This window comes from Dermacentor albipictus, chromosome 8 (assembly GCF_038994185.2).
Source record: "Dermacentor albipictus isolate Rhodes 1998 colony chromosome 8, USDA_Dalb.pri_finalv2, whole genome shotgun sequence".
Taxonomy (NCBI): domain Eukaryota; kingdom Metazoa; phylum Arthropoda; class Arachnida; order Ixodida; family Ixodidae; genus Dermacentor; species Dermacentor albipictus.
In genome coordinates this window covers 94,777,277-94,798,002 of record NC_091828.1, presented here as the reverse complement: position 1 = coordinate 94,798,002, position 20,726 = coordinate 94,777,277, and the positions used below count along the sequence as shown (strand labels likewise).

Sequence of the window (20,726 nt, the reverse complement as noted above, 5' to 3'; positions counted from 1 at the left end):
TGGAGAAGGGCTTCGGTGCCAGGATCGAGGGCCTCGAAAGGACCGTCTTTACTCACTCCACGGCACCGGTCAACTCCCCTGCCTCCCCAATGGTCAGAAGGAACACTGCAACAAGCGATGTCGTCACACCCAAAATGGCGGTAAAGTCCGCAACCATAGTAGAAAGCAAAAATGGAGAAGGCAAATAAGCGAGAACCAGCCGAAAGGCACCAAGCGCAACCGAACAATCAAGGCAAGCTTCTAATCTGGCAATGGAATTGTCGCGGGTTCCGCAACAAGAAATCGGTCTTGCAACAGCACATCAGACACACTACAGACAAGCCGGACATCATACTCATTCAAGAGACCAACACCGACACACCAACACTTCCGGGATATGAAACAATTGCCGTTCCACCAACAAAAGCCTGCAGCGGCGTAGCGACGTTTGTCAGTAACAGGCTCGCGTGGGCCGAAATTGACAGAAGTAATCCGGACAGCAAATGCGAGCTCTTGTTCATCGAGGTATTTCCCAAAGGCAAGAAGGCTAAGAGCATACTAGCACTGAACATGTACAGCAGCCCGAACCACAGAACGCAAAGTTTCAGAAGACTGTTGAAGAAGGCCAGGGACAAAGCCGGGGACAACCCACTGATTATTGCCGTAGATTTCAACGCCCCAAACGTAGAATGGGGCTACGGCGTCACCAGCGCCAAAGGCAGAAATCTTGCCACCGATGCGGAAGAGATGGGCCTCAACCTTATCACGTCCGCGCTCTACCCTACCAGGATGGGCAACTCGGTCTCGAGGGACACCACCCCAGACCTCACATTCGTTCTCAACACCGAGGGGGCCACCTGGCATAATACCGGCGACGACCTCGGCAGCGACCATTACATTGTGGAAACGTCAATAGCAATCGCCTTGAAACCACTACGAAAGTGGAGATACACGGATTGGGATGCGTTTAGACAGATAAGAAAGGAACGTACCGACAAGCCCGCTACGCTAGAACAGTGGACGCAAGAACTAAAGGAGGACGCCCGCAATGCGACCAAGGAAATAGAAACCGATGTCCAGACAATCGAGATGGACGCTAAGCTCGCTCACATGCTGGAAGCGAAAAGATCCATACTGCAGAGATGGCGTACCCAGAGACTCAATAGAAGACTTAGGAAAAAGATCGCATTACTGAACAAGGACATTGAGCACCACTGTGTAGTACTCTCCAACCAACAATGGGACGAAGTATGTGCAAGGGCCGATGGCAGCGTGACATATGGAAAAACTTGGAACCTACTCAAACACCTTCTTAACAAAGGTAAAACCAGGAGCTCCCAGACCAAGGCGGCTGACAAGATAGCGAAACGTGAACTCAAAAACTACAGCGAGCAGGAATTTATGGCAAGACTTGCCGAAAGATACATGCCACTCTCGAGCAGCCACGAAAACGAGGCCGAGGCATCCGGTTCCCCGTACACGGGAGCTGACAACCCCGACCTCGATGAACCCTTCACCCTGGAAGAAATCAGGACCGTCCTTCAAAACTTGAATGGCACATCGGCCCCAGGTCCGGACGGTGTTAGTAACAAGGCCCTTCGTAACTTGGACGAAGACTCCGTCCGGTTCCTAGCGGATCAAATCAATCAGGTCTGGGCTTCCGGCAGGGTCCCACCGGAATGGAAGAACGCCACCACGGTTCTCATTCCAAAGCCCAACAAGCCCTCGGGCGTCGAGAACCTCAGACCCATATCACTCACGTCGTGCGTGGGTAAGGCGGCGGAACACGCCATTCAGAACAGAATCTCCAGATTCCTCGAAACCAAGGGACTATTACCACACAGCCTCATCGGATTTAGACCCGGTCTATCAACTCAAGACACCATGATTTTAATCAAGCACCAAATCATTGATGACCCCATTAGAAACGCCAAGGCCATTCTTGGGTTGGATCTAGAGAAAGCGTTCGACAACCTCTCTCACCAATACATTGTGGACACCATTTCTAAACTCAACCTCGGAGCTAGGTTCCACTCGTACGTCAAGTCATTCTTGGATAACAGGACGGCTACGCTCCGATTTGCCGACCTCTCCACGGAGACTCTCTCGCTGGGGAGCAGGGGCACTCCCCAAGGCTCGGTCATCTCCCCTATGCTTTTCAACCTTGCCATGGCGGGACTTGCTGAGAAACTAGGGCAGATCCACGGGCTCGAGCATACCATATACGCAGATGACATCACCATGTGGGTGTCCAAAGGAACCCCGGGCATGGTGCAGGACATCTTGCAAGAAGCAGTGAACGCCATAGAAGAATTTCTAATTCCCACAGGACTCAGATGCTCGCCTACCAAGTCGGAGCTGCTCGTACGCAGACCCACGCAGAAGGGCCGCAGGCCATACTCGTCAGACTTCGATTACAATCAAGAAATTACTGTACGAACCACTTCGGGACACGCCATACCGTGCGTCGATAAAATCAGAGTCCTGGGTATGATCGTAGAGACTAAAGACGTCAATGCCTCTACGGTTCAAAAGCTCATCACCAAAACCAACAACGCTATTGGGCTGATCAGAAGAATTGGCAATAGACACAGGGGCCTCAGGGAACATAATCTCATCAAACTAATACACGCGTTCGTCACCTGTAACTTCGCATACGTTGCGGCAATGCTCAATTGGACACGATCTGAAAGAGATAGACTGAATGCCCAAATCAGAAAGGTCACCAAGCAAGCCCTCGGCATTCCAACCAGCACCAGCAACGAGAAGCTGGGGCACCTGGGCATGCACAACACCCTGGAAGAAATTGCCGAAGCCCAGCAGCGCGCCCAGCTTGCTAGGCTTTCGACGACGCCTCCGGGGCGCACGATCCTAGAGAAGCTAGGCTTTGCGCAAGGAGACATAGAAAAAGACTTTGCGGACCTCCCACGGGACATCCGCGCCAAGATCATGGTCCGCCCTATACCCAGAAACGTACACCCCGAAAACAACAGGGGCAGACGACAAGCGAGAGGACAATTCCTTCTTAACCAAGCCTTGGCGAACCGTGAACGCTCAGCTTTTGTGGACGCGGCGGCATACACGGGAAACAAAGCTTTCGCAGTGGCGGTTGTGGACGGCCGTGGATCCACAAGATATGCAGCCACGGTAATTGCAAGGAAGCCTGAGCAGGCCGAACAGGTTGCGATCGCTGTTGCGCTCACCGACGACAATCTTTCTCATATCTACAGCGACTCAATAGCCGCTATCAGAGCATTCCAAAAGGGCACGGTCTGCGCACAGGCTCTCAGGATTGTTTCAAAGAAAGAGATTAAGAACCACTTCATATACTGGTTCCCGGCACACTTAGGACCAAAGATCGGCGACGTCCCCAACCTTAACGAGGCGGCACACGAGGCTGCGCGCGCGCTTACAGACCGCGCGGCTTCACCCAACCACTCGGAGAATAAGGACGCGCCCACTACATACAATGAAATCACTAAACACTACTACCTACAACGCAGACAGTATAGTACGCCACACCGCACGCTCACTCGAGCTCAAAGGGTTACACTCAGAATGCTACAGACAGACACATACCCCACTCAAAACAGATTACACCATTACATGCCTGAGCTCTACGACAAGTCTCATTGCACCAATTGCAATACATCCCTTAACGTACATCATTTACTCTGGCCGTGCTCGCAAGCTCACGTAAACTACGACCAGGACAAGCGCAAGTTTGAAGAGGCAATCCGGAGTGAAGAACTCGCTCTCCAACTCTGGGCCGTCCAGCAGGTCCACGACGCCGCCAGGAAACTCAACCTCCCGGTTCCGTCGTGGGAGACGCCCACTCCATGAGAGCCCAAAGCTCTCGTGGCCTGCAGGACCTGAATAAAGTTGATTTCCTTCCTTCCTTCCTGCTGCTGTGCCCGCCTTTATAGCGACGCCTGGTAATGGGTTTTGCGTGGCTTTGTGTCGTGCGTTAGGCTTAGTCGGTGTTGAAAGTGAGCGTAGTCAGCTTTTCTCCTCCATGCCAACGTTGCAGGTACAGCAGTACCGCAAGGTTCATGGAGATTGTATGTTGTGAAGTTTAGTTTGATGGGGCATATTTAGTCGCGAGAACATGACCATGCAAGTGCAGATTTAACTAGATATCGTTTATTCAAGAAACTGGCATGCATACACGCACAAGCGCGTGCTTTACGCACGACATCCACGCTCATTACCACCATACCGCAATGCACACCTATATGGCTATGATATTAAATTGTGTGGTTATGTTTCCGGAACGCTGATGATGGGTGTGCAGGATAAGATGCTGGGATTTGACGCTGCGCATGCGCAAAGTGCTTATAATTAGCGTTTCCAGAATAAATGATCACTTGTTAGCGCTCATATTCGTTATTTTTCGCGTGTTTCCTTTGTGTTATTGTTGGCCTTGTGTTAGGAAAATTAACTCTGCAGATTGATTGCAACGTCATGATCTACACTAGGTTGTCGCAACGCCGTCGTAAGATTACAACAAAAAAACATACAAAAAGACATAGGAGGTATAAGGCCTCAATATTATTGCTTCTATTGTATTGTGAAATATTGATTTGACTGGGCGGTATCTTTTCTTTATATAGCGTCATTATGTGCTGTGATCAACGACCTACGAAGGCGAACAGATGAATGTGTGGTTAGTGCGCAGATTAAAGAAAAGAATGGAACGCGGAGATGTACGACGGGCCGTGGGTGATTCACGGAAACCTCTTGAGACTCATCGCAATTGGTCGTACGTCTCCGTGCCCTTTGCTTTTCGCTGCCCTTCGCAAACCCAACGCGCAAGGCCGCTAACGGTTCAATGGTGGATCATAGTTGACTAATGGCACGTGCCTGGCTATAACGTTGTGCTTCGGCTTTTTTTTCCTCTTTCTTGGAAACAGAACGTAGCTAATAAATCGCTAGGGCTGAAGAGAGCGAACTAACAATGGCCAGCGCATGGCGTAGATGAGTTTGTCTGCTAGCTTTGCTTGCTTTTCTTGCTTTGTTTCGCTTTGCTGGTGGCTCCATTCGCAGACGTAGTCATAGGAACGTTTATATTACGATGACAAGCTTCGTTCTTGGCACTCGCAGTCGATCTGCATCTCATATCAGCTTTTCTCCCTCTAGGCATATCGTTTTCATTGCTGCATATATATATATATATATATATATATATATATATATATATATATATATATATATATATATATATATATACGAAACATGCCTATGGAACTGTTTTACAGTTCACGCTGTTCTTTGTCCTATCAAGGTATTTTGATTTTATTTCAATTAAGGCAATAAAATTGTGTTCTGCTGATGCGCATTGACTCTCGGCATTCTTCTATCTTCTTATATCAGCTGCTCTTATTCTAGGCACTCGCTTTCATTGCGGAGTATATATATATATATATATATATATATATATATATATATATATATATATATATATATATATATATATATATATATATATGCCTACCGAACTGTTCAAAAGTTCACGCTCTTTTTTCCATTTTCAAAGTTTAATTGAAATTAAAGAGATAATTTGGTGTTTTTCCTCATGCCGACTGACTCTTGGCCTTCGCCTTATATCAGCTGTTGTTTGTCTAGGCATATCGCTTTCATTGCTGGATATCTATATATATCTGAACACACACGGACACACAGATAAATAAATAAATAAATAAATAAATAAATAAATAAATAAATAAATAAATAAATAAATAAATATGTGTGTGTTCACGCCTATCGAACTGTCTTAAAGGTCACGCTGCTTCTTCTCTTTTTCAACGTTTCTTGATTTAATCTCAATTAAAGAAATAATATTGTCTTTTTGCTCATGCTGACTGACTCTTGGCCTTCGTCTATCTTCGTCTTATAGCAGCTTTTCTTCCTCTAGGCATATCGCGTTCGATGATTGGAACGAGGTTGGGCGTTTGATTGTAGGTCAGGGCGGCGGAGGCTCAATAGAGACAGGCTAGTCTACCAGTCGCATTAGGATTTTTTTCTTTGAACTCTTTGCTCGTATACTATGAAAAACTAGCCAAGACTGTGGTGCATAAAGCTTACGTTAAAGAAATGAAATTCTTCTCTAAAATTGGTAAATACGATAAACTGAGTGAAACCGATGCAAGAACACCACTAACATATGTCGTGTGAATCGTGCCTAAAATAATAATTGCAATAATAAACATTCCGGCACAACTCATCCCGCGATGAATGTCAACCTTATTGCGATTAACGTTGAAGCAATGTAGCGAAGCGCCGTATTGTCACCACAGAGACTCGGCATCTAACGTGTGTACACACAGGGATCCTCTTTCGTGCTTCGATGGCTGGATGGATGGATGTATGCTAATAGCGTCCCCTTTGAAACGGGGGCATGGGTTTCGCCGCCGAACTCTCATTCTTATTTGCCTAATGTCATACCTACATTTTTGAGAAGACATGCAAACACACACGCACGCACGCACGCACACACACGCACACGCACGTACACACACACGCACTAGCACTAACACACACACACACACACACACACACACACACACACACACACACACACACACACACACACACACACACACACACACACACATAATCAATTGTACTCTCACGTTCCCTCACTCCAAAACTTTTCGAGCAACCATCACTCCGCACAGCTTTATTTGTAGTCTTCCCGTTAGCGACCAATGAGAGGCGGCGTCCCACTGATCTTTGGTTGCCATAGAGTCCTGACTGTACCGCTGACTTAAAGTAAATAACCGCATTTACAAATCTAAGTCCTAGAACCATTACACCTTTCTACAGACCCTGGAGCACCTCGCACCTCGTACCTAATGTATACACATATTCTCTCTTCCCCTTTGCTAATAAGGTTTCTTCTTTTGTGTTTCCACATATATATTCCCTTTGTTTATGCACATACCAAAACCTGCCATAAAACCTGAGTTTTAACGCACAATTTTAATCCTAAATACTCACTTTCTTGTCCACAGATATTAACCAGGCGTTGCATGTCACTTTGCTTGTTGGTAAGCAATGGAATGTCGTCCGCGTAGAATAAGCCTGGAAGCTGCTGCTCTAGTATTGTGCCCGCCTGCTTGTATGAGAGATTAAACCCGATATTCCTTCTTTCTAGCGCTCTTTCATCCTCACCATGTGGTGAGCACGGAAACAGTAGTGGGGATGAAGGGCACCCCTGTCTTAGTCCTTTGTTGATATCAACTTTCTCTTTGCTCGTTATCCCTTCCCATTAAACTCAAACGGTATTTGCTAGGTAAATCTCTCTCAAAAGAAGCGTACAATCGTCGCCTCAGCCTTCACCTTCCAGAATGTCCCACAAAATGTTCCGGTCTACGTTGTCACACGCTCCTGTAATGTCTAAAAAAACCTACATATAACGGTCTCCTTTCTACTTTGAATATTTCAGTACACTAACTAAGAACAAATAAGTTATCACCCATACGTCTACCGATTCTGAAGCCATAATGAAGTTCTCCCAATTTGCCATTATTTGCGGCCCATGCTTGCAGGTTTGGTTTAATCGCCTGCATTGCTAACATGTACACTAGCGATGTTATGGGCAACGGTCTATATGAGTGAATTTCATATTTTTGCTCATTACGTTTATATTTTTTATATTCATTATATTTTGCCACCAACTGTCTGGTATTCACCAATCTTGTAAGTATTTCATTCTAGTGGTTTCAACAGAGCTTCCTTACTTTTTTTGGTCCTAGTTCATTAATCGACTTAATCGGAACTTCGTCTAATACTGCGGCTGGGCGCTAAAAAATTTTCTCTCCAGCTTTCTCTTCAGCTTCAGCTTTAAACCTTTTCATTTTCGGTCGGCGTTTCTGTGTTTTACCTTTCCTTTATGCCCCCCTCCCCCCCCCCCCCGAACAGACGAACTGTCGTCGAACCATCAATTTCAGCTTTATTCCAGTGGAAATTTCTCAGCACCAGCCCTATTCCCGTCTGGTTCTCATTCACGCTCTTTTTTTTTCTCAGAAAACACCTCACCATTGCCTTGAAATCATTCGGCTGTTATTTTTCGGATGTAGTTTAATGCCGCGTCCCCTTCTAGTTCCTTTTCGTGGTTTAGGAAATGCTGTGTTGTTGCAGACTTCCTGCCTAATAAGTTAATTTAATTACAAAATATTCTAGTTGCTGCCTTCTTTTCCTCTCGTAGACCTCTGTCACTGAAGATTCAGAGAGGGAACCATATAGCGTAATTTGGCGAGGAATACTTCATTCCAAAGTGTATTGAAAAATTCACTTCTCTTAGGATATAAGAGGTGTCAATACTCAGAAGGAGCAGTCAATATGAGAATCGACAATGCTTACTTAAGTGTATACATCCAGAACCTAAGTACGACAAAGTGTGTAGGGAATGGTAGCGTCGGATCAAAAATCATAGGTGGCGTAAATTATTCCTAATCACCCCTCCCCCCGCTTCCCTCCCTCCTTGGCCTTGCCAATACAGCATCCCTGAACACCTATTGCCGAGTTTCGGGAGCTTAAACCCCACAATGAAAATTTTCTTTCTTTCTCTCTATTGGAATGTTGGAAAAAAGAAAGCGAGAAAGAATCCTGCTCGTCATCATTGTAATTGCTTGTGTTTTCTTTACGGTTCAACGCTGTCTTAGTGTTATGTTCGTGTTTGCTCGGGCCACATCTCTATCACGGGCGTTGTAGGTGCGGCGCAGTGCCCAAAAGTCTCCAGTATTTCTCCCCTCTCTCGAACTACGGAAACCGGCCTGATCGTTGCTCTGATTCCAGATAAATCTGGCTGATATATCCCCTTTGGGTGGCTGCCGAAGAATCGGATACGTATTAAAATATATGATTAGTAAAGTAGGAGAACACCAACAAAAATTTTGAGAAGAATAAGGAAGACATTGCATAATATACAGTTTTCAAATATCAACAAAGAAAGCCTTGTGAATCAAAAAAAATTTCTGAACGGATGCTCAGGATGCCTCACCATGGAAACGGCCAATAAAGGAGGTTCCTAAAGAAACAAAAGATAAGGAATGCCAAATATTCAAGCTTGTAAACAGGGATAAGGTGCCTCAGAAAGGTTGGCCAACGTTTCGATAGGAGGACCTATCTTCGTCAAAGGCGGCCTCGTCATCCTCGGCATGTTAGTTTTAAAGGGTTAGTGCAGTGACCTCACATGCGCACGTGACACCCGCACGTGACGTCACTGACCTAACCCTTTAACATGCCGAGGATGACGAGGCCGCCTTTGACGTAGATAGGTCCTTCTATCGAAACCTTGGCCAGCCTTTCTGAGGCACTTCATCCCTGTTTACAAACTTCATACCACAGTGTGCCATTCCATCTGTCAGCCCCTTTCTTGATTTATAGTATTCAAGCAAATATGTCGTAAAGATGTTTCTAGAATAATATTTCCGTGACGCCTACTAACGTCGGAAACTTGTTGGTTCAAGAGTGCGCGAGACAAGAGTCGAGGAAGAAGAAGCATCTCCGCTTGTTCGAAGGGCCGCGTCTTCGACGTGCTCCGCATTTTTCTTCGCGAATCTCGCATCTCCTGCAGCGAGCTAGGAAAGGCCAGAGGCAAGACACCACGCTTTGCGAGTCCCGGTGTGTTTCTGTGAGTCAGATGCTCGCCGTTGTTTGCGTTGTCTTTTTTGGCCGCGGAAGCTTACTGAGTGAACAGCGCAAGAAGGCGCGGGCACAGGCGTAGATGGAAAGAAGGCGTGCCCCGTGGTCGCACTTCAGGGTCAAGTCAGGAAAGACTGCACCCGCGTAGTCATATTCACGTTTAACTTTTTACGTTCGATTGGTGTACTAAGCATTTCCTGAGTGCATGTATTCATTGCATAATTGCCTTCTTTCAATTCTTGATAATTATTCAGATTTAGTAGGCTGTCTATAACTTCACTGCGCTAGTGCATCTCTACACGTCTGGTCTGTAAAACCGCTGTCATGTACGTATCCCCTCAGGCACATTTTAGTGGCTGGCAACCGTTTTTCGCCAGACGGAACCCCCAGCTACTGTTGCAAAGAAAGGATTGATTGATTGGTTGATTAGATGATGCGCTCGTCGTCTTCCGTCGTGCTTTCGAGCGTTTTCCTAAACAGCGAATCGTAGGAGCAGCTCGAAAGGCTCAGCTTGACTCATCTGACAGCGAGCCATCCGTAGGGCTAATCTCGTTCCGGACGTATTTCACTAAATAAATCAAAACAAAAAAAAATCTGGAAATAGTTTTGATTTAGTTGTTTGGAGCTACGCCTGCCTGACGCCTTTCCTTAGGCGTCAGGCAGGGATACACGATCTCTCCAATGTTATTCACAGCGTGTTTACAGGAGGTATTCAGAGACCTGGATTGGAAAGAATTGGGGATAAGAGTTAATGGAGAATACCTTAGTAACTTGCGATTCGCTGATGATATTGCCTTGCTTAGTAACTCAGGGGACCCATTGTAATGCAAGCTCACTGACCTGGAGAGGCAAAGCAGAAGGGTGGGTCTAAAAATTTATCTGCAGAAAACTAAAGTAATGTTTAACAGTCTCGGAAGAGAACAGCAGTTTACGATAGGTAGCAAGGGAGTGGAAGTGGTACGGGAATACATCTATTTAGGGCAGGTAGTGACGGCGGATCGGGATCATGAGACGGAAATAATCAGAAGAGTAAGAATGGGCTGGGGTGCGTTTGGCAGGCATTCTCAGATCATGAACAGCAGGTTTCCATTATCCGTCAAGAGAAAATTGTATAATAGCTGTGTCTTACCAGTAGTTACCTACGGGGCAGAAACGTGGAGGCTTACGAAAAGGGTTCTACTTAAATTGAGGACGACGCAACGAGCTATGGAAAGAAGAATGATGGGTGTAACGTCAAGAGATAAGAAAAGAGCACATTAGGGGAGGGAACAAACGCGACTTAATGACATCTTAGTTGAAATCAAGAAAAATAAATGGACATGGGCAGGACATGTAATGAGGAGGGAACATAACCAATGGTCATTAAGGGTCAGGGACTGGATTCCAAGGGAAGGGAGGCGTAGCAGGGGGCGGCAGAAAGTTAGGTGGGCGGATGAGAATAAGAAGTTTGCAGGGACAACATGGCCGCAATTAGCACATGACCGGGGTATTTGGAGAAGTATGGGAGAGACCTTAGCCCTGCAGTGGGCGTAACCAGGCTGCTGCTGCTGCTGCTGCTGCTGCTGCTGCTGATGATGATGATACGTTACCATCATCGTGAAGTCGGCGGGGGGCGGGGCGGGTGCAGGGGAAGCATTTGCGTCTAGGCCTGTTGATGAATACGGCGATTTAGTTATAAGATGGGAATGTGCCCGATACGTTCGCTTTCCGTGTCTCGTTCTACGCAGCGTGCCCGGCCATGACCTCCATACATGGATCACAAGCAGCACGGCTTGCCGTAACCCTGCCCGTGCTCGCTGGCCTCTTGGCGCCGATTGCCGCGGCACAAGGATTATGTAAGCGCCGTTGCTGGTAACAGTGTGCTATTTCGCTTTCGCAGCATTTATAGACCTGTAATATCTTTATCGTGAGTCGAGTATAACAATTATAGTTTTAGCCCTCAGCAGAGCGCGAATGCTCGACTAGAGAAGCAGCGTGGTCAATCGTCTCTCGAGAACAACAACAACAACAACAACAACAACAACAAAAAAACACCGTTGTATAATTATCGGCCCTGTGGTAGGCGACAAAAAAAAAAATTCCAGCATGGTCCCGCGTCCTCCCCACCCAGAGTGCCTAGACAAACCCTCGAAGAAAAGCTGGTAGCTGTCCTGCGAGAAAGGCGCCTGACAAGGCAGAAATGAGCTATAAGACTATGGAGTTTCTCACTTGAATCACTAGTCTGAGCTCTAGCTCATTGGTTGTTCAGTTACTACGGACACACTTGGTGGTGTATGGATTTGTCTAATCCTCGCGCTTGTGGCTTCGAGCGTGCCTTGTGGCTTTATTTATGAACGCGCTATGTTTCTAAATATTGGACAACTTATATTTTTTTCCAACGCATGAAGGGAACATAAAATTGCTGCGCACTGTTTCATTTGGCACATCATATGTTTATTTGAAAAGGTTCTAGTTGCAGTCACAAAACCGTCTGAAGCCGGAAGGACGAACTTGAGTCAATACGGTACACTAACCATCATTCCCATGCTATTTGACCCGCCTTATTTACAGGGCTATAGACACCAGCGCCCGAGTCCCGCTGCTAGTCTCTCTACTAAGCTCTACACGGTAGCAAAGCGTTGCCATCACGCCGTGCTCTCCCCAGCACTAGGGAAAGCCGCGCAGGCTGGGTCCTCAGGTTGCCCACGAGAGTTCAAAAAGCCGATACCGTATAATGTGAATGTCATGTTAAAATTTCTCTTGTGTCGTTTCTTCTTTTGTTGTACAATACCAAAATTACCATTACTTACCATTACTTGTTACCATTACTTACCATTACCATTACCATTACTTGTGCTTGCAAGCGTGCGCCGGTGCTTCGAGCATCAAGTTCACCGGGGCCCTGGCGCCGTTGACGCTCGGCAGTGATCACGTGATCGGGAACAAGGGCCTCCGGGGACTCATCGTGTGGATCCACGGAGTGTTCGGCGCCATATTGGTACCCTCGAAGGACCCAATGGCAGGTACAGTGTGCCGCGATGGATGTACAGCGTAGTTAACTGCTAAGGAGAACACCCACTTTGTTTTAGAATGACAGAGAGCTGATCAGATTGGTAGGCATTCGTGTTTCGGAATTTGCGGTACGCAGTAGGTCTTTATATTTGCGTGTTTAGTACGGATTCACGCTGCAAAATATATAAAATATGAAACATAAGTCTGTAGGGGCGCTTTTCCCGTCACCAAACCTCATATGCCGTCCTTTTTTGTACCATTCATCGCAAGAATCAAGGTACACTATTCGTATTTTGCAGTTGATTGCAGGTGAAGTATGATTTAAAAAGATTTGCAGTGCACAGTCAGTCAGGAAATCAGTCTTTTCTCTCGTCTTACACACACCCCACGACGCATATAGATGGGTCCTCTAAATTAATTGTCCACTAAATTTCGCGGTCTAGCAACAGAGCAGGCGGCCGCAGTGACCCGCTACATTTGCGAACACTTTTTTTTCGACTTGGCGAATTTCGTAGCGCAATTTTACAGCATATAACTGGTGACAGGGCGCAGGCATGTGGTATCCCCATGTTGCAGGTTTCTTTATTGATGAACACTCCACAACGTTTGAGTGTAAGGGCTCTAGTAAAGGCAACATCAACGCACACACATGGACAGACACGAACACACCTTACCGTCATCCGTCAGGCATCCGTCAGACTTACTGGGCAACCGAAGAAGAATACTGGTACCACCATAAAGTAGTTTGTGCATGGCCTGGTTTTGTCTCTGCACTGTAAACGGAAATAACTCCGAGGTGGGAGTATACTGCTTGTCCTCTACACTGTAAACGAAAATAAACCCAGCTGAGAGTTTTTAAGAGGTGATGTGCCCTAAAACCTCCCCTCCTCAAATATTTACTCCGATGTATGGGAGCAAAACAGCGCCATTCCCTCGTTTCACTCCGCTGGCTAGCTGCGGGAGTATTAAGGCGGCATGACGCGATTTTACTCCGCTTAAAAATCTTGTTCTCCCGTGAAACTCCGATAGGGAGTTTTAAAAAACTCCCCTCCGCCGAACCAGATTGGTCACGTGGCGCTTCCCATGAGGCTGTGCGCCTCGGCAGCGACCGGGCGCGTTCGGCGGAGTCGGCAGTGCTCATGGCTGACGGTTTGTTTACATCTGTGAAGTGTCGTTCCGTGACAGCGTTTCGTCAATTTGTTTCCAGTATTTCCTTCCAGAAGGTGTTATAGGCATGCCTGAAGCTCACTGTATCTCAGCTTCAAGTACGTTAGCTCTGATCACTTTACTGACAACGACGAATGCAAGAGCAACGTTTTCAAGTGCGGAAAAAGGCTTAGGTATACCTCGAAGCTGCTCACTGGCTCATGATGTCGGTTCAGGTTCTGACTGTGTTTTCGTGCTCCGTGACCCTGGCTTGTGTTCTTCAGTACGTGAAATGCGACTTCTATGTCCTTTTGGGTACATGCTGACAACGTCCAGTGTGGTGTTTGAAAGGACCGCGTAGCAATGGCAACAGCAGCCACTGTTCGAGTGACGACATCCATGCTAGTCGCGTATGAATGGCCTACCCCAAGTTCGTTGCGGTGCTGTGTTGCCAGTGAGAAAGACCGGAGTGCAAGCAACTGTTTTTATGTATCTGTGAACGGATATCCTCGCCCGAAGAAAAACGGTAGGACTAAGTATGCGTACTGAAAATAAAGCTTCTTATTGAGCGATGTGAATCGAATTGTTATCGCGCATATAGGTTTTGGTCACGTCGTTGCTTCCGATATTGCATTAACATTACGCTCTATCCGAGACACTGATTTAGACGCATGCCTGCTGGCTCCGAGTTTAAGGATTCCCTCGACAGACCAGTGATGTAGCTCCTTTTCACAACCGAGAGAGATTGCTTGGACGCAAAGAAAATAGTGCGGTGTATAAAATGTATGACTGCGCATTTTTAGGTGTTACGTCGGCTGCTGCGGGTCATGCTCACACGTAATAATTTCTGGCTACGCTACCAATATATCGCAAAAATTTAATTTTGCTATGTAGCACACGCACTTACATTTTTCTTGCTTTCTGTAACTAACGCACAACTTTTCGGCCGCGTACGCCGGCAGTGTGCGAAGTCGCTTCAGCACTCACAGAATCGCATGATAATTTTGAAAAATTACGTCATTAACTTTCTTTCTCTCACTATTCTGAATTAACAGTTTTGTGTTGATTAAGGTATACTGTTAATTTCAGAGAGGCAGATCTCGCATGAACGAGCATGTGAGTCGTAATTCTGAAAGCAGCACAGCTGCCCCCTAGGCGGTTTCGAGGCACACAGTATCGTGGCTATATAAACTGGCACCGTTGCTTCTAGAGTATCGCGTGTACGTGGGATGTGTTCCAAATTTCTGCATTGAGTGTTTCTGAAATGTTTATGTATGTCATGATATATGTGCTTTCATTGACTTGCTTCGCCCAATTTGACGCGGTCTCGTGTGCATATTTCGATATTTGACCAGCAGCCTCTGCATGTAAACATGTTCGCGCTAACTCACGCGATGCCTTTTTTTATACTCCCGTTGCACCTCGAAAAAACTCCGTCAATTGGAAGGCAAAAAATAAAGAAAAGACATAAAAAAACTCCCATAATTCCACGCAAGAATTCCGCTCGCACGGAGTAAAAATTCTACTCCGATCATACGGAGCATAATAAACTCCGAACCGGGGGGTCGCTAGAGGACAAGCAGTATACTCCCACCTCGGAGTTATTTCCGTTTACAGTGTAGCGACCCCCCGGTTCGGAGTTTATTATGCTCCGTATGATCGGAGTAGAATTTTTACTCCGTGCGAGCGGAATTCTTGCGTGGAATTATGGGAGTTTTTTTATGTCTTTTCTTTATTTTTTGCCTTCCAATTGACGGAGTTTTTTCGAGGTGCAACGGGAGTATAAAAAAAGGCATCGCGTGAGTTAGCGCGAACATGTTTACATGCAGAGGCTGCTGGTCAAATATCGAAATATGCACACGAGACCGCGTCAAATTGGGCGAAGCAAGTCAATGAAAGCACATATATCATGACATACATAAACATTTCAGAAACACTCAATGCAGAAATTTGGAACACATCCCACGTACACGCGATACTCTAGAAGCAACGGTGCCAGTTTATATAGCCACGATACTGTGTGCCTCGAAACCGCCTAGGGGGCAGCTGTGCTGCTTTCAGAATTACGACTCACATGCTCGTTCATGCGAGATCTGCCTCTCTGAAATTAACAGTATACCTTAATCAACACAAAACTGTTAATTCAGAATAGTGAGAGAAAGAAAGTTAATGACGTAATTTTTCAAAATTATCATGCGATTCTGTGAGTGCTGAAGCGACTTCGCACACTGCCGGCGTACGCGGCCGAAAAGTTGTGCGTTAGTTACAGAAAGCAAGAAAAATGTAAGTGCGTGTGCTACATAGCAAAATTAAATTTTTGCGATATATTGGTAGCGTAGCCAGAAATTATTACGTGTGAGCATGACCCGCAGCAGCCGACGTAACACCTAAAAATGCGCAGTCATACATTTTATACACCGCACTATTTTCTTTGCGTCCAAGCAATCTCTCTCGGTTGTGAAAAGGAGCTACATCACTGGTCTGTCGAGGGAATCCTTAAACTCGGAGCCAGCAGGCATGCGTCTAAATCAGTGTCTCGGATAGAGCGTAATGTTAATGCAATATCGGAAGCAACGACGTGACCAAAACCTATATGCGCGATAACAATTCGATTCACATCGCTCAATAAGAAGCTTTATTTTCAGTACGCATACTTAGTCCTACCGTTTTTCTTCGGGCGAGGATATCCGTTCACAGATACATAAAAACAGTTGCTTGCACTCCGGTCTTTCTCACTGGCAACACAGCACCGCAACGAACTTGGGGTAGGCCATTCATACGCGACTAGCATGGATGTCGTCACTCGAACAGTGGCTGCTGTTGCCATTGCTACGCGGTCCTTTCAAACACCACACTGGACGTTGTCAGCATGTACCCAAAAGGACATAGAAGTCGCATTTCACGTACTGAAGAACACAAGCCAGGGTCACGGAGCACGAAAACACAGTCAGAACCTGAACCGACATCATGAGCCAGTGAGCAGCTTCGAGGTATACCTAAGCCTTTTTCCGCACTTGAAAACGTTGCTCTTGCATTCGTCGTTGTCAGTAAAGTGATCAGAGCTAACGTACTTGAAGCTGAGATACAGTGAGCTTCAGGCATGCCTATAACACCTTCTGGAAGGAAATACTGGAAACAAATTGACGAAACGCTGTCACGGAACGACACTTCACAGATGTAAACAAACCGTCAGCCATGAGCACTGCCGACTCCGCCGAACGCGCCCGGTCGCTGCCGAGGCGCACAGCCTCATGGGAAGCGCCACGTGACCAATCTGGTTCGGCGGAGGGGAGTTTTTTAAAACTCCCTATCGGAGTTTCACGGGAGAACAAGATTTTTAAGCGGAGTAAAATCGCGTCATGCCGCCTTAATACTCCCGCAGCTAGCCAGCGGAGTGAAACGAGGGAATGGCGCTGTTTTGCTCCCATACATCGGAGTAAATATTTGAGGAGGGGAGGTTTTAGGGCACATCACCTCTTAAAAACTCTCAGCTGGGTTTATTTTCGTTTACAGTGTGAAATGCAGATAAAAGAAATCTAGTCCATTCAATAGCGGCAGCTATTTTATAGACTGGTTTCTCTAATGATTTCTTTTTTATTGCTGGTAGAAATGACTGGTCGTTACGATGACTTTGTACTGCAGTTACCTTCTGGCCACCTTGTAGCAAGGTACTGAAACAGCTACCGGTTTGAACTGTACGAGTATCATTAACGACAATGCGATCTAGGTTACTGGCTTTCATTGTGATAGCATTTATACGCACACTCGAGCCTAGTAGCACGCAAGGGTTAGAGCGCTTTAGAGCGTTGGAGGGTCTCTACTGACCCTCTAAAACGACCGAAACCCTGCAGTCTCTGCGAGGTCAACGTCCGTTCTCAGCGTTCCGCCTCTTTCGCGCCGAAAAAACAAATCGAGAATGCACAATACTCTGAGTTTGTTTGGCTGTAAGAAAAAAATGGCTGTGGCTTAGGTAAGGTTAAGCCCAGGATGCGAAGCATACTAGCCTTTATTTTAGTTGTTGAACCACTGTTTAGCCTGGTGAACTGCTGTTGCTTGGCTATATTTGGTTCGGCTAGACGAAGAAACAACTCACGCGTTACTCTGCTTCGCCTTCAAGAGTGGAACGCGACAGCGTTCCCGTCGACGCGCCAAGGGGTGTAAGACAATGGGCTACGGCGCAGCGACTACGCGCCCCGCAATTGGACGCGGTGAGCGTCGAGCAACGCATGCGTTCGGCGCGGCAACGAAATGTGCGCCTGAGCAAGCGACGCACGCCTGAGCCTTAGAAACAGCTCGTTTCTAAGACAACACCGCATTCACTAGGGGCGCTTTTGTACCGCTTTGAAGCATCGTACTCGTGGCTCAGTGGTAGCGTATCCGTCTCACACTCCGGAGACCCTGGTTCGATTCCCACCCAGCCCATCTTGCAAGAGTTGAGCCAAAGCCACTTCTCCTCTGTCGTGACGTCACGGTGTCACGTGGTATTGAAGGCGACACCGCCGCGCCTGAGCAGCTGGGTTGAGCTCTCGTAATATGCTTCGCATAAAAAAAAAAGACGACGAAGCGAAGCGGAGGCACCGGCAACGCTATGCTCAATCGCTTGGGTGTCCGAGCACAGGCAGCGTTCTGCCTTCTGCGTCTTGGCATTAAGCGTTGAGTGCAGCCGCCGCTGAGAAGCACGCTAGTGTTCTGTCTGAGGTGCTTTGCGCATGCTCTGTTCTGTGCAGCAAACGTCAAGCTAGCGTTGCCTATCTCATCATATGCGCTGGCGAATGACCGACCCCGCGGTTTCCCATCAGCGTCGTTTCGTGCACCGGCGAGGGGCGTATACTACGCCTGCAGCGCCACTGGCAGTGCTCGTCACGCTAGCATTTTGAGAGGCCTGGCACAGCTGCCAGGGCGCTGTTTCTCCTGCGCGCCAGTAGTTGACTCGTGTGCTCCCCGGCACTAGCATGTCGCATCCGTGCGTTGTTAGAACGCCATTAGAGAAGTTGAGCGCGGCGCTAAACTTTGCTGTCACTCGCTACCACCCTTGAGTGCTTCGCCCGGAGGGCTTAAGTGTCAAGTTTTAAAGCTAACGCTTTACTGGCCGCGAACTTGCGATTTTGCCGTGGCGGTGCTCTGAGGAGCCACACGACGTCACAACGCGTGCCTCGCCACGGATATTTCTCTCTCTCACTTCCTAGTCACTACTGCGCATGGTAGCACGGAGCGACAGGTGTTCCGCCGCTGAGCAGCGCCGCGCCTTGCCGCGGCCGCCGTTTGGTATGACGTCACAGCGCGTTCCTCGTCGTTGCGCTTGCCTCCGCTCACTTCGCCAGCTGCGTCGCATGCCTGATAACATGTTGGATGATTGAAAAGGAGAGCTCGCGTGCACGGCAACCACAGTTGAGGTGGCAGTATGGACGTCAACAATTCTGATAAGCAGGAGGAGGCCTGGAATCGACATTGGAACGAGATGAAGAGGAAACTAATCGCCCAGAAAACAGACGAACAGCGCACCGAACGACTGGCTAAACGCCGCAACATAGCTAGACGACCAGACTAAGCTGGACTTGCAATCAAGATTAACCAAGGCTAACCATGCTATGCCTTAGCTTTCGCTACGTATATCCTGGCATAGCCGAGCTATGCCACTGCCATCTTTTGTAATATTTTTCAAAGCTGACTGAAGAACGCACGTGGAATATGTCCTGCATAATTGTGATGTAATGGCAATTTTTTCGCATCATTGGCGCTGGAGACCTCCTTCGTGTCCCGTGACGTTGAAGTCGTCCACTTGATTCACATTTCGCATGTCTTTTCCCAACAACGATGCTGCCCATAAGGAAAATATAGAGCCCGCGAAAATTGAGCTTATGGCCATACATGACTCAAGAAGGTATGCTTATGCGAAATCACGGGTGCGATCTTGTACGCGTTCCAAAATAGAACGGAGGCGGTCCGTTCCACCGAGCCGCACACGGTTGGTCAGTTTGAACGGTGAAGAACGCCATGACGTCAATTGTGAAGTGATATCTGCTGTCAATCATTCCGTGTTGTCTGCTATCGGACGAACGCAACAGAACGGACCGCCAATTTCGCGACGGAAAGAACGAACCGCCTCCGTTCGAGTTTGGAACGCGTACAAGATCGCACCCCACATGTCGCTACCATGGTACTGTACAAGTGTAGGGGGCGTCGAAGAAGCGTTAGACATCTACGCATGCGCCCGAAGTAGCTATAGAGGTTGTATGAGGCATGCATCTATTGTTTTTGGCGCTGCCAACGGGTAGTGATAGAAAAATATTCAGAACAGAAATAATGCATGACTATGAAAAATTGCCGCAGCTACCCCATTGCGCATCAGCCTCATAGCGGGAGGAGGTCTGTAGGCAGCCATCTCCTGATGGCCCATGGCACCAATTCACCTTGTATCCGTCAAAGGGACTTGCCATGAAATGAACCACAGACAGGTTGACCTAAGGGCATCGAGGCTCCAGCTTGGGGCAAACTGGAATTCGCCGATTAAAATGCATGCAAAATGTACAGATGCTGTGACTACCGAACCGAGGGGGAGGTTTCAATGAAATTTACTGCATTTTAAGAGAGAACTCTGCTTTATGACGACTCCATGGGAATGAAACTTGGTTTATCGTCTGCAAATATTTATGGAAATTGGTAAAGAGTGCTGTATCAAAAAAAAAAAGCCTGAAGTACGAACTATAGAAGTAACTGTGCGAACACACATGCCCACACACCCAGATATGGCAGTTATATGAACTGCATCTGCTATGGCATTTGAAAAGCGGGCGAATTTATTAGGCAAGTTGATAGCTGGAATGAAACTGTTGAAATTTTTACAAGGGTTTCGCAACGGTCGTACTCAGAGATTAGTGGTACATATCTCAGGGTGCTCTATAGTGTGCCAGTTATGCTCGCTTTCAATGCATCAGCAGATGCAGCTTACAGAATTGAATGTC

The 20,726-nt window shown here is 47.2% G+C and overlaps 1 protein-coding gene across 1 annotated transcript in view; it reads left to right on the top strand.

Moving 5' to 3' along the window:
* Nucleotides 1-20,726, top strand: part of LOC139048865 (uncharacterized) — a 96,541-nt gene that overhangs the window by 15,620 nt on the left and 60,195 nt on the right. Inside the window, exons 3-4 of the mRNA XM_070523752.1 lie at nucleotides 11,355-11,462; nucleotides 12,471-12,629. Coding sequence (XP_070379853.1) covers nucleotides 11,355-11,462; nucleotides 12,471-12,629 — 267 coding nt within the window. The remainder of the gene's footprint in view (nucleotides 1-11,354; nucleotides 11,463-12,470; nucleotides 12,630-20,726) is intronic.